This window comes from Haliotis asinina, chromosome 11 (genome assembly GCF_037392515.1).
Source record: "Haliotis asinina isolate JCU_RB_2024 chromosome 11, JCU_Hal_asi_v2, whole genome shotgun sequence".
Lineage (NCBI taxonomy): Eukaryota > Metazoa > Mollusca > Gastropoda > Lepetellida > Haliotidae > Haliotis > Haliotis asinina.
In genome coordinates this window covers 21,720,918-21,736,088 of record NC_090290.1, presented here as the reverse complement: position 1 = coordinate 21,736,088, position 15,171 = coordinate 21,720,918, and the positions used below count along the sequence as shown (strand labels likewise).

The window sequence follows — 15,171 nt, the reverse complement described above, 5'->3', positions numbered from 1 at the left end:
GGCAAATACAATCACACGGACAATGGTGGATTTATCGTATGAAATAAAGATGATTAGACAAAATTACCTAGAACATTGTCCATTCTGACTCATGCACACATAGACCATAGAGATTTTAACTTGATATAAATTTAAGATGTTCATGAAATGTTGTGAGCATTACTCACATCATGCTTTAAAGACATTAGGATTGCAAGTCAGAGAGTCGTCTTAGAGGACATGTACGTCAACGCCCTTCAAAAAATATGTTTTTCTTTAATTACATTCTAGTTATATGGCTCAACTTGTATGCAATCACGAGTAGCCGATGGAATGTTACAAATCTGTTTGGGAGCTATGCAGCGAACATTGTAACTCCCCATGTTATATTGCAAAGTGACCCAACTATGGTTGCTAGCGATCTTTAGTCCCTTAAACTATTCTGAAGTTACTTGATAGTTGATCTGTTAAGTTGTTTGGTGGTTTAGCTAACGTTGTGAAAATGCCCGTGCTTGCACATGATTGTTGCTGAAAAGGTTGGGCAAGCCCTCAATGCTATCTCAATATAAAGCTTGTCAACCTATCGGGATTACAATTGGTTCGCTACGCGTCTGCTTTTTTCTCCAACTAGTTTTAAATACATAGAATGTGTATACAGCTGTGGTACTGTCCTTCGGTGACGGGATGTTGTTCCTTTTAAGTATATTTGTGTCTGATGTATTATTTCATGACATGGCTGGAATATTGCCGACGTGACGACGATTAACTCGCTCAAAAGCTTAGCGGGTGAGTGAGTGAGTTAATATTTAACGTCACATCGGCAGTATCTCAGCCATACCGTGACGAAAACAATTCATATAATAAAAAATGAAAACACGTTGAAGAGTAAAACCTGTCGACGATGAACACTAAAATACTATAATATCACAGAGATGAATATAAAATTAGCATGTAAAACGTTGTAATCAAAGAAGACAATACGATATAAAACAAGGGCTACAGATCGGCAACATACATACACACACATATGATACGATTAAAAACAGTGGAAAGCTTAAATTTACTTTGATTGTTTTGGGACTTACGTACCCTCTCGGGAGGACAATAATTTTACACTACTTTAACAACCTTTGAGGATACAACCACCAACAAGCTTAGTTCAAACTTCCAATCATAAAATATTTATCTAGTTACAAATCGGTTAACAAATGTAATTCCTTTAAAATGCACATAATTAAATGAGAACTGTTACCGTTAAAAGATCCTTCATAGTTTGTGATATTTATCCTTTGAGATGGACTATTCAACACAGCCAATCATGCTTGACCGTGGTTCTTTCTTCACAAGGGATTCAGAACGAAGGATCCTCGCCTTTCAAAAGGTATTCATGTGCATACCTGGTGTGGCCAATACGACATCCTTGTATGATGACCTCTTCAAATCTGGACTCACAACCCAAGTAGGTATAAACAATATATGGTTTTATTTCATGAAATGTACTGGTACCGACTTGGGTGTCCCACTTCTGCATTAGATCACGAATTTATTGAGTGCTGCCTTGGCAGCAATATTGGCTATTGTGTTCCCAGAAATACCAACATGGCTGGGTAACCAAGAGAAAGCGATGTCGCATTGGCCAGCAGTAAGCTCATTGTACAACTGAATAATTTCCATTAAAAGTGGGCGTTTACAAGAAAGATTTTTAATGGCCTGAAGGCATGTGAGAGACTCGGAGAAGATTAATATATGTATTGTTGATGTTTACGGTTTTTATGGATATATTTAAGAGTTGTTAAGATAGCTGTAGCAAAAGCTTACAGGATATGTTCATAGCAGCAGTATAATGGATATGCTGCAGTATTTTAGCTCAGTAGTTATGGCATATTCTCAGTCCACAACCATCTGTGTTCTCATCCACCTTACAATGATCGACCTTACAATGAAAATAATTTTGCCTCATGCGTTGGTCATGAAGGGTTCCCTATAATTCTTCTTGAATATTCCCAAGGATTATTTTTTTCCACATGTTAAAGAAATGACAGATGAAAGCTGTGTTATTGTTTACGCTAAGGGTAGTCGGTGTTAATCCTCTAGTGACCTTTGATAGTGGCATGTCTCCTCTCTTATTGCAAAGCCTTTTGTCTGCAGGCGCACCGAGAATTTTCTCATTGCAACCTGTTGTGTCTCTAGTCAGTTAAGAAACATAATGTATTAGTGAGACCATATTAAAAACTGATGAATATATGTATTAATCAAACTCAACATAGACAGAAGAAGCCATGACTATCAGTTTCCGACTATTATATTGGTTCTGCGTGTGTCTATGAGAGATTAAAGAAAGCTGTGATAGCTAGTGACATGACTGAACGTGTTTATTTTTTACTGACTCCAAATTAACTCAGTAATTATTTCACTTGGGTACTCATATCACACTCCTTGTTTTCAGAGCGATCGATGGCCATTTAGTTGGTTGTCCAATTAAATTACAGACGTCCTTTTGCACAACGTCAGGTATTGATTTTAGCCTCCATGCTTCTGACTTCCTGGATCATTACATATGTCAGGCTCTGATCCGCCTCGCAAACTGATTTCTTAGGGTGAACGACGTGAACATCAAATCCTGCTGCTCAATATCCACATACAGGCCTGCTTCATCCTCGACGACATGTGTGAGCTATGTTTCTACAATTGTGATTTGTTGGTATGTGTTTGGAGACGGAACTGATGCAATTATCTAGGAAGATTTACAGATCTCTTGATCAATGCCAATGGGACGTTGCGCACAAGGATCGGAAGCTTGTTAGCATTTTGAAAAAAATAAATACTGGTGAGAATGAAAAGGGAAATCCCTGAATAATCACCCACCCTCGTCAACACACATCTACATCTGCACAATAAATGCTCATCATCAAAGGATTCTGGAGGAGAAAAGACACCCATTACCGCATGCTCCTGCTTGCCAAAAGAGGTGATTTATGAGACAGAGGGAATGTTCAGTTTTAAAATGATTTCCCGTATGACGACGGGATAGTGAATGAGTGAAAATTTAACGCCACATCGGCAATTTATCAGCCATATCGTGACGAGAACAGTTCATATCAATATTCAGATCAATAAATGTAAAAACATAAAAACATAAAAACGTGTCATCAAAGGGCAGTAAAACTACTAGAATATCACAGCTCTTAATTTAAAACTAGTACGCTATCATGAAAATATACCTGAAGACAAAAGTTCAACGTAAGAACAGGGTATATATCGCCAGCAACCGATCACGACGGCGAAGGTAAGTGAGTGAGTGAGTGAGTTGAGTTTAGTTTCAAGCCGCAGTCAGCAGTATTCCAGCTATATGGCCGCGGTGTGTAAATAATCGGAGTCTGAACAAGACAATACAGTGATCAACAGCATGAGCCTTGAACTGCGCAATTGGGAACCGATGTTTCAATCATGTCATCGAACCTGACCACCCGCAAGCATGGGTAATGACCAGCATGGGTTACTTACTGAAGGGCAATTCTAACCCGAACCTTCACAAGTCACGACAGAGGAGGATTTAGAGGGGGGATTTCTTTGGGTAGAAAGTATTTTCACCGGCGTAACCTCTACTAGAGCGGATATATCATGGAGGCTAGTATGCGGTATCAGTCCGACTCGGATAAACGTGTTATTAAATCCCATTTCAGCTCACATAATCAGATGACACGGAGTATTATTTTGTACGGATGTTTTGGAACCCCTAGTTTCAGATACACAGCTTCAGAAGGCATTTCATGAAACAGGAAAAAGATATCCATCACCCATCAGGTCTATAATGAAAAAATAATCAAATCAAATATATCAATATCAAATACCCGAATCGAATGGTCAGGCACCATCGTGTCCAAATTACGTATATCTTTGCTCATGATATTAATCACCACATTGTATGGTCTTAAAGCAGTTGTAAACTGGAAAGTAGCCGAGTATAACAACAAATAGTGAGTGTGTTTAGATTTTTATCGATATCCCAGAAGTACCAAAAATAGGCTTCACACATTTGCAACTATGTGGGGAATTTGACCCTGGTCTTAGGTGTGGCTGCTGAAAACGATAACCACGAGGCTACCTCATCACCATATAGCAACAAATACACAAACAGAGGCAGATCTTGGTTTTATAGATAGTGCGCCTTCCTTTTACGACTGACTTGCCACATCATCAGATTAATATCACTTACACAATATTTGTATCAGTCTAGACAGCGTCATACACAGGGGAAGTTCCAAAATCAAATTTGTCACGATGCCATTTCTTTTTACAAGTCTATCATTCTCGACGTGTTATTGGTTGGGACATAAGGTACTCACTGCAATCCATTGTGGTATTGGTTTGTTCTGATTAGATTACCTAGGATACAATGCCAAGGGAATAAATTCATTGCAGACAAGGAAAGCCATCTATTTCAGTAATGATCTTTAAGGAAATGACCAGTTTTCATCGTTCCCCGCTTTTCTGGTCATGCTGGCAAATTCGTGAATGTTGTTTGGTTAGTTGTTCTTTAAAAACGCACTCAGCAATATTCTAGATATATTCTAGATATAATCAAGTCAGGGCCAAAAAATCCAGTCATCAACCGCATGACCATGCATCAGTCAACACAAATGGGGCACGATGACATGTGCCAAGTTTTACGACAAGCATGGGTTGCTGAAGACGATTTCTGTGGCAACCAAGTTTTACGACAAGCATGGGTTGCTGAAGACGATTTCTCTGGCAACCAAGTTTTACGACAAGCATGGGTTGCTAAAGACGATTTCTGTGGCAACCAAGTTTTACGACAAGCATGGGTTGCTGAAGACGATTTCTGTGGCAACCAAGTTTTACGACAAGCATGGGTTGCTGAAGACGATTTCTCTGGCAACCAAGTTTTACGACAAGCATGGGTTGCTAAAGACGATTTCTGTGGCAACCAAGTTTTACGACAAGCATGGGTTGCTAAAGACCATTTCTGTGGCAACCAAGTTTTACGACAAGCATGGGTTGCTGAAGACGATTTCTGTGGCAACCAAGTTTTACGACAAGCATGGGTTGCTAAAGACCAGTTCTAACCCACACAGTCACGGGTCAGTACTCGAAGGGATGTAATACTTCTATCTAATGTTTTAAATTGTCAACATTATGAAATTTTGAATCACCCTTTGTTCCATCAAGCGAGCTTTCCTTTCATGTAGACATAGGCTTGTCTGCTTGCAAATTTTGGAGAGGAGTCACGAATTTGTAGGAACTGGATAAACACTTCAATACATTTGGTTACATGCCGAATGGGAAAAAAGACACCGCCACTATGGGACTTGATAATGCTATTTAATTTTATAAATGTGTCAGGGATGAGGTAGTTGTTTGTTTCTGTCAGATCTGAGGGAGTGCAAATGCCATTGTATATGAGATAGATTGTGTCTCAATTGATCCATCTTATGCTGCATGCATACTCAAAATAGGAAAAGTGTCATTGTTGAAGTGAAACGCACGATGGGGTTTTACAGAGAGCTAGCTTAGTCAGATAAATGGCTATTAGGTGCACACAATCTAAACCCTGCTGCTCCTCTGAGATCATCTTTAAATATGTTCTAGGTGCTTTGTAATATCCGTTTTTCTCTCTTTATGCAAGACACTGACTCCCTCGAGAATATTTAATGATGGACCATCAAGGTATTTGATGCACCTTCAAAGGTTTTTTGTTGTTTAACTCGACCACTCATTCCAGGTTTTTGTATGAAAAATACCATCAACCCAGAACAAAATATGGAAACATTGCAGAATGTGAAACTAATGCGTATTCTTCAGATCTTGTTTAACATGGCATTTGGCTTGGAGATGTCTACAATAACAATTCGTGGCTGGACACTTTGTCGGTTAGCTGGTAGGCGGATTCAGGAAAGAGCAAGTCCCTATGCAGGGTTGTTGCGATCATCGCCTCTACACCACACGCTACTTCTGTAAGTGCTCCCGCGAGACTGATCTGAGATACAAATGTCATATCTGCCCTTTGTTTTCTTCAAATATACGCTGCTGTCACGTTGTACATTACCCGATCTTGTGCATTATTGATGACACAAGACAAACGTTTGTCCCACTTGCCTTGTCGGTGAGTCTGCTGAACTAATATATATTTACTAAGATCTGATGTCGTTTCATAGTTGTAGATTGTGTGTTGTTTTCTGGTATGTCGGCAGTTTGAATCGTATTTCAGATGTAGCAGAACGAGTCGACTTGATATCCACAGGCAGATATTTACCACTAGGGTGAAACCAACGATCTTCGAAAGGATGTCCACAAGGCCACGGAACGTTTCTTGTTAGATTTCTGGCAGACAAATCTCTTTGTGAAATGTTGAATGTTACTTATGAATGAACCAGGTAACTTACGACATTAGGATGAGGTGGCCATGGCCGTTTGGAATACGTGTTTCAAGAAGGTTGTCTCTGTCTGAAAGGTGAATAAAATCTTAAGGCCTCGTCATAAACTTGTTCACAAGTGATGTTTTTCAAACTTTGGGACCTAAAGGACGGAACATGGATGACCTAATTTTTGCAAATAGATCAGGTCAGTTCATGACTTCAGACTAGTCCCGTGTGAAGTGAACGAGTGATTATAGTTTTGCGCTGCAATTAGCAGAGGATACACACATTGTATCCATGTGGGGAATCAAACCCGGGTCTTAGGCGTCACGAGCGACTGCTTACCCTGTCAGCCTTGTTTCAAGCAGCTCTTGTTAACATTCAGCTGTCTTGCCATATCCTCTAATATTGCTGAATACACCACCTGTTAAGACTGACGAAATGAAATACACATGATATAACAGTATGCACATCATTTACGCTATATGTAACATCAAAGATAGAGTTTTTTAAATTATTGGCATGAACTACACTACTGTTTTGTTAATGCCTTAAGCTTGGTTTTAAGTATGGTGTACTACTATGTAGACGAGTAGACAACCTGTTTAAGGAGAGTTCTAGATATTTGACACCCGCGAAATCGTCTTGATAGTTGACATACACAGATAACTGCTTTTAATGTTTTTTAAGGCTTATAATAGTGACAGCAACAATTTGTTAGAATGCAGTCAGTCGAGTCACTAATCGAGATAAGGCGCTGCACGTACGTCTTTATGGGTTCGTGAAACCAAAGCTGCTTGTCAGTACCAATGAAATCAAAGAAATCTACACAAATACATACTGACAGGCCGACTTTGAATACGTTTACCACTAATAAGAAGGCAAATGTATCTCGTTACAAGACTGGCATGTAGGCAGATAAAGCACATTTCAGTACAATGGTAATTGTATTATCAGCTGACCTTGAAACACATCTTCCCAGAAACGTACTGTATGAATTCTACGGTTGCCGCAATGTTTGTTGATGTTTACATTGGTGTGGTTGTTGTTAACGCCGCACTCATAAATATTCCAGCAATTTGAAAATGCTCGAGTCTGGACCGGGCAACCCAGTAACTAACATCATGGGCGTCGAACTGCTTATTAGGAAATTGGACATGCATACACAAGTCAGTCACCTTAAACAACCGACTTCCTTTGGTCGCTTCCTACAGCTAGCACGGACTGTTGAAGAGTGAGTGAGTGACTTAATATTTAACGTCGGCAATATTTCAGCCATATCTTGACGAGTAATTTAACACTGAGATGTACGGAAGCGTCCTAGTGCCAAAATATTTGTTATCTCCTAATTAGGACTTGATATCACCTAATTAGGTCTCAGTATATCCTAATTACTACATAGTATCTCCTAATTAGGACTTATTACGAGTTTAGAGGTTTGTATTGGGTCGGAACAAGATGGTTGCCTTCTTTGCCTCAACCTTGATTGGAGCTTTTTTCAATTGACGTTGGTTTTTATTTGTCTGCGTCATCACTGTATTGTGATTCTTGAGAGGCATTTAGAAGTTGGTCAACATAATACGACGAGTATATGGATGACAACTTCTTGTTATTGGCTAACACGGCGTTTCTGGGCTGCTTCTTGTCCCTTCCTCATATGATAGAGACAGGAGCCCAAGACATATATATTTCATTGTCATTGTTTAGGATATGATACCGTTGAACTACAAGGATGCAGGTATGACCGTTTTACGTCACAGGGATCGTGTTTGACTGCTTCACTGCGATGACTTCTAATCGTGAATAAACTGCACCCAGTCCAGAACGTGCTGTCTTGTAATCTCTAGTGTCCGACCAATCCAAGATACATGCTATGCTGTCTGTCATATGAGAGATTTCCATGTGAGTACAGCACGTTTGTCTCTTAGCCTTGTGTCAGCAATATGCCAGAACCGTGGGTTAACGTTGATTGATTCTACGAATTTACAACACATTAACTGTGTTGATGATGACAGATTGAACATTGACTTTTAATTGAATAATATTGTTATATTGTTTGTCCTCCTTAACAACAAAGTGAAATTGTAGTCTTCATTTGTAGTGCTCATCGTATTTGAGTGTGCAGAACATGTCGTTCATCATTTTCACAGTACTGTAAGTCTCCATGGTTCCTGGTATGGTAATCATCCATCAGTTGTTGGTGATCATTAGATGAATGTACAGAAATTTCTATAGGACGCGGAAAAGGTTTTGTTTAATGAAGAAATTGTGAGGGCAGATTAGAAAACCATATCCGAAACACTAAACACGTCTGGCACTAATACTTTTAGCTGGTGTTCTAGTTGTTTTCTTGTTGTATTGTAACATATGTCATATTTGGGATTTCACTTTCTCAGTAAAGAACAAATTCTAGTACTTTTTTGAATTGCATGCCTGAGGGTGCGGGTTCGAATCCCGGCTAGGACTCAACCCCCCCAAAAATACTAGAATTTGTACTTTACTGAGAAAATGAAATCACAAATATGACATATGTTGCATTTGGTCACTTTCTAAAATGGCATCGTGTCATCATTGTTGTAGTGTAGTTGTTCTCACTGTCCTTTGTCGACACATTGTACTATTCCATTTTATTTCTTACTAATGTAGAATATGCGTTAATCATTGTCACTGCGCTTTGAAAACCCAACCTTCTGAAACGGTAAGTGAGTGAATTTACTTTTACGCCGCACTCAGCAATATTCATACAATATGGCGTCGGTCTGTAAATAATCGAGTCTGGACCAGACAATCCAGTGATCAACAACATGAGAATCGATCTGTGTTTTCTGAAACGGGGTGTTTGGAGCTGGATATTCGATGTTGTTATGTACGTACGTACGTGTGTATGAATATTTGTGTACGCATGTATATATAGCTCTCTGTATCAGTGTCGTGAATATGTTGTGTTAGGTTAAACAATTTTACCTATAGCAGAGAAGATGTGGAAAGGGGTTTGATTTATGGAGAAATGTAACGGCAGATATGAAAATTATGTCGGAAAACGATATATCTGTCCCTAATACTTTCAGCATGTGTTGAGGAAAGAAATGCTTTGTACATACAGTCATGCTCTCTACCCAAAATATACTTTTATCTTTCGTACACATAGATATGTACTTCGTGATTAAACACGGCCGTCCCATGAACACGGCCGTTTTATGTGAGTAGGTCAGTAATCCTGATATTTACTAAACACATACGTAAATTCACTACAAAATGCGGTACAAAGTCTTCAGAAACTAGAGACACTGCACCCTTTTCGTATCATTTGTATTCATGTGTAGATTTTTTGTCTGCTTTGTGAAAAACACTATTGTGTAAACCTGGTGTAGATCTAAAGGTGTCGCAATTCGCAGTGCAGGCATTAATCCCGATTCACCGAGAGTGAACACTGGACTGTCGGAGTTAAACCTGTAGTAGAGACTGCACTGGCCTAAAATACCAGATGCTGTTCATTTCGTGAACCATTCTTAGATATTTTGTGTTTTAGGGCTGCTAATTACTTTTTTTAGTCATCACAACAGTCCAAAATAAATACAAAGCTGACACCCTAAGCCCGACTGGGAAAACCGTGCCCTATATTTCAGCCCTAACTGCTTCGCCTACAGTGCTGATTATAAAATATAGTTGCTTTAAAGTAGTGCATCATCCGGGTTTAAGAGAACCGACAGAGAAAACGGTAGCTTTTATTACAGTCCTAACTGCTTCACCTACAGTGCTGATTATAAAAAAATAGTAGCTATAAAGCAGTGATTCATCCGGGTTTAAGGGCACTGCAGTTTGCTATGAAGAGTTGCCTCACCTTCCATTACCAGAATCAGTTGAAGGACGGTTTATCCCAAACTGGTCGATTCTGGAATATGATCGCCCTGTATGATTGTACCATGTAAATATTTCATGAATAATCTTCAAGTAGTATGCAGTGAAATTTCATGAATTCAGAAATCGCCGTCATGCTGTGGAGCATTGCCACCGTTACCTGCACTGTCAGCCTGATCGGTTCAGCTGTAGCGACACCGAAGAAAGGCACGGCTTTCACCATGAAGAACCCCACCTGTAATGACACGCAAACATTGTCAGATATTAGCTGGTGGTATGTGTGCTGGGATGTACTGTGTGTTTCACGTTTCGTAACCAAGACAAATATTGATCGTAACGTTTTCTAGTCCCTAGTATGGTGATCTACCTTAAGTTTTAAATTGTATCGTTATGTATAGTTATATTATTTTAGATTAATGTCCTTTCGCTGACAGATTTTAATAATCTACTATTAGTTAACTATCTATAACATGATTTAGTCATGATATGGCTGAAATATTTACGCAGTGACTCTTCATTTTTCATCACCCTCTCACTCATAACGTTTAAGGGGCGGTGAGGTAGTTTAGTGGTTAATTATAAAGCGTTCGTTTGTGACGCCGAACACCCGGGTTTCATTCCTGATATGGACACAATGTGCGAAGCCCATTTCTGTTGTCCCTCGCCGTGGGATTGATGGAATATTGCCAATAGCGGCGTAAAATTTAACTTATTCACACTACTCGTAGGTTGGTTTAAAGTGTAATTTAAAAATTGCGAATCAGCTTTGAAATCAGCAAACCAACCGAACTCCGCCTAAAACAATTCAACCATCAAAACGTATCTAGGACGTGCGACCAATTGATTGCCATCATGTGCTAATTCATCTCACTTTCCTTGCCCCCACATAAGGTACAGCTGGGGAACCCAGGACAACAAGCTCCATGAGATGGGCTGCCCAGCCAGAGGAGAGTTTGTACCCATGTTCTGGGGAGGAGGTCATATCAACAATGTCAACCTGCCCAGCTCATCGCGACACGTCCTTGGCTTCAACGAACCCAACGAGAAGCATCAATCCCACATGACGCCTCAGGCTGCTGCCATACACTGGCGTCAGTTGGAGTCAGTGGCCAGAGGAAAATCGCTCATCAGCCCCGCTCCAGCCCGTTGTAAGGTTCATGGCAACAACTCCAATTGTCTCATGGAGACATTTGAATGGCTGGATGAGTTTTTCAAAGAGTGCTCTGGCTGTAAAGTCGACTACGTTGCCGTTCACAGCTACACCTGCGGCGCGGACAACGACATGCGGTTCCTGGAGACCGTCCACAATCGCTACAAGAAACTGGTCTGGTTGACGGAGTTTGCTTGCCCCTACTCAACTTCTCTCACCCACGTTGAAAATTACATGAAAAGAATCATACCAAGATTAGAGCGTGCTCCATTCGTGGCTCGCTACGCATGGTTTGGAAACCGGGTCGTCCATGACGGCTCTTTCATCCACAAGGTAAATGCTTTACATGAAGACAGCTCTCCAAAGCTGACGGCGCTGGGAAGATTGTATAATAGTCTTCACTAAAAGAATTTGCAATGGTTGTGTTGCACAACCAGTCAGATATCTGATTTTAAAACGGTGAATAGTTTTCAATAAATGATTGCAAAGTCAAGTGTAAGTATATCATGTCGGGAACATTCCCGAATGCTTTTTTTCAGCAAGCAGAAATTTGCTCGACTGCCTATTCACCCGACCTCAAATGCACACTAATTCCAATCAAATTTACTTAGTCATTCTCATGGAATTATAACATCGAACTTTCAGGGAGTGAGTGAGTGAAAATTCATTATGACATCGGCAATATTTCAGCCATATCGTGACGGGACAACTAATTTTATACATAAATAATTAAGTGGAAACTATGAAAACCTGTCAAAAAAAGGACGGTGAAAAAAAAATAGATTATCACAGACCCGAATTTAAAACTAGTAATTATATCTTAAACAGTTTAACTATACAAGATGACAATACAAGGTAATAACAGGCTATAAATTGCCAACAACTGAAGGTAGATCACCATACTAGGTACCGTGGTCGAACTTTTAGACAAATGTTAGGACACCCAAAACGTAATTAAAATAAAAAATAAGGGTCGCAAAATCACCCCAAATACATGCCACGACCTACAACCTATTATTGGCCCTTGTGTGCAGTCGAGGTAATTAGTTTGAAGTGTTTTTCCGAAACCCGTGATTTGTTGTGTTTTAGTGTTCTTTGTTTAGAATATAGTCGTGTTTTTTTCATAGGTCTTAAACGTTTGCAGTGTGTGTCATGCATGAAATCAGGAAATTAGCCACATGTACTTTTTCTTCAACTGCATGATTATATGATCAGTAAATACAGCTTGCTTTGTGATCATAACAAAAAAGAATCAAGTCATCTGTGCTTTGTTGTGTTATTAAGTTCAGATAATATTTGCTTTTTGTACATCTTCACAAAAATATCAGAGAACATCAATTCATCAGAGCTTTGACTGCTCCACGGGGGTTGTCTTTGTTGCATAGAAAGGAACAGACTTGATTACCCTTTGTCAGGGGGCATAGAAAACCAGTACAACCGAGTAGTGGACTTCAGACAAGATGGGCACACTATTCCCTTTATAAAAGTATATTGAAAACGATTCAATTCTAAGACTACACACCACGGCCACAGACTAGATATTTAATTGCATACATGTATGTAACCAGTCACACACCATAAAAATGGATCAAATCAGTGATATCTATTATTTTAGCGAGTATGGTTTTACGCCGCTTTTAGCAATATTCCAGCAATATCACATGGCACCCAGAGTGAGTTAGTGAGTGAGATTAGTTTTACGCCGCACTCAGCAATATTCCATCTATATGGCGGTGGTCTGTAAATAATCGAGTCTGGACCAAACACTCCACTGACCAACAACATGAGCATCGATTTGCGCAACTGGGAACCAATGACATGTGTCAACCAAGTCGATCCCGTTAGTCGCCTCTTTTATGGCAAGCACTGGTTGCTGAAGGCCTATTCTACCCCGGGACCTTCATGGGCCAGCTCACCCAGAAAGAGACTTCACACATTGTGCTTTTTGATGTCCTCAGTTATGATATTGCTAGTATTGATAACAGCGGCGTAAAGCCATACTCACTCTAGGAGACATAGCGAGTGAGTGAGTTGAAACGTCGCATTGACACAATCCCATAATTACATAAAGTCACATTCCAAAGAAGTTATACAGTCATCACAACACAATTTTGTCTTTTTACCATTTAGAACAGAGGCTGTAACAATAGTATTTACAATTGAAACATGGGTTATACCAATACGGTTCGAATATTATTCTCTGTCACAGAAGTGATATATATATATCAGTCATAATTAATTTTTTCGTGCAGAGTTCAACAATGATAGATTTGGGTCAGCTTATGTGGTACGATATTACTAGGAGTGTTATTGGATTGCTTTCTGCTTGACGCCAACGTCACAATTTAGACATGCAGACAAATGGTAGGGACACGGCATCACAACCTTGATTTTAGAACGTCTGAGTGTTCACAGACGTCTTGAAAATGGAATGCGATTATTTGAGATTGGTTTTGTGATTAAACGTTTTAGCTTTTTCAGACTAAACCATGATTGCAGCATGTCTGCTGAATTCGCGGCAAAGAGTTATTCGCCACTGATGAAGGATCTTGGAACCGACGCTGGCGATCTTGCTCTTTTATCTTGATTCACTGATTTGCAGATCGCGTGCCCTTTGCTCCTGAGATGGGAAATGCAGACCTACCAGCTACTAAAAAATACTGTCTGTGGTACCAGTGGTATGGTCATTGTTTTTACTGGTATCAAATTGTGAATAGGGATTCTTTACATCGTTCAAACATTTGGCATGAAATAGTCAACTTTCAAATAAACACTTATTGTTCCTGTCAATTGTAAAATGTATAACAACATAACAACTCCAACGAAATATTATTTTTAAAATGAAATAATAACTTCACAAGACATATTGTATATTTAACGTACGTTAATCAACTCGCATACTGTAAGGAATATATTTTATATTCTAAACTTTATGGTTCAAAAAGAAGACCAACTATATAATATATCCACTGTCATATTTCATGGGTCGAAGCACGGCTTTGAAAACAATTCAGTGTGCTAAAGATTAAAGTTGATTATGGGACATCATATTTTGATGTGTAGGTACCAAAACTGCTTGTTGTATAGAGGTCAAATGTCATTAGCATAGCTGATACTTTATGAGAATGTATGGTTTGCTTCATGGTGTTTTCAAGTTTGAAATTTGGATGCATATAAGTGTGTGAAGTGATGCCATGGACTGGCTTCTAGAACTCACAGTGTCATATCTAACTTATTGAGACTGTGGTTTACTTGGTGGTGTTTTCAAGTTTGAAATTTGGATGCATATAAGTGTGTGAAGTGATGCCTAGGACTAGCTTCTAGAACTCACACTGTCATATTTGGAAGTTGTTGTTAAGTTAAATCATTTTTGATAAATCTTACACTTCATTTGGGTGTCACAGACACATTACCAAAATATATCAACTTCATGATATAATGTCTTCCATAAACCAGACTGTTTTGCATCAAAAGTTATTACTTTTATCTTCAAAAGCCGTCATAACGCAGTTTATAAAGAAGACAATTAAACCGAACAGAGGGATGTTTTCGGTTCCGAGTGCGTAAAATGACCTACGGTTTTAACTTGGACCCTTAAAGTTCATGATAACCATAGTTTGCTCTAAACGATCAAAGTGTAGGACACGAACAATGGTTTGGATATCATACCATTTGAAGCCATCTCATACCGAAGGAAAGTACTATACATTGCGATGATTCGTGTGTAGATTAGGTCCCCACTGCACTATGCTTAATGCCATTAAGTATCATTTCTCGTGCCCTCGACGAGTTTTCTGCCTCGCTCAG

At 39.4% G+C, this 15,171-nt stretch overlaps 1 protein-coding gene across 1 annotated transcript; it reads left to right on the top strand.

Moving 5' to 3' along the window:
* Positions 1-8,235: 8,235 nt before the first annotated feature.
* On the top strand, positions 8,236-11,857 carry LOC137256315 (uncharacterized). Its single transcript, XM_067794076.1, has 3 exons — positions 8,236-8,258; positions 10,338-10,488; positions 11,106-11,857. The coding sequence occupies exons 2-3, from the start codon at positions 10,349-10,351 to the stop codon at positions 11,767-11,769; spliced, it is 804 nt and encodes a 267-aa protein (XP_067650177.1). The 5' UTR covers positions 8,236-8,258; positions 10,338-10,348; the 3' UTR covers positions 11,770-11,857.
* The last annotated feature ends 3,314 nt before the right edge of the window (positions 11,858-15,171 follow it).

What these genes read in the sequence shown, in the direction of transcription:
- LOC137256315 (XM_067794076.1), top strand. Translation starts at nt 10,349, where the DNA reads ATGCTGTGGAGCATTGCCACCGTTACCTGCACTGTCAGCCTGATCGGT. An exon ending in TTGTCAGATATTAGCTGGTG is followed by an intron (nt 10,489 to 11,105) that starts GTATGTGTGCTG and finishes CCCCCACATAAG; the next exon opens with GTACAGCTGGGGAACCCAGG.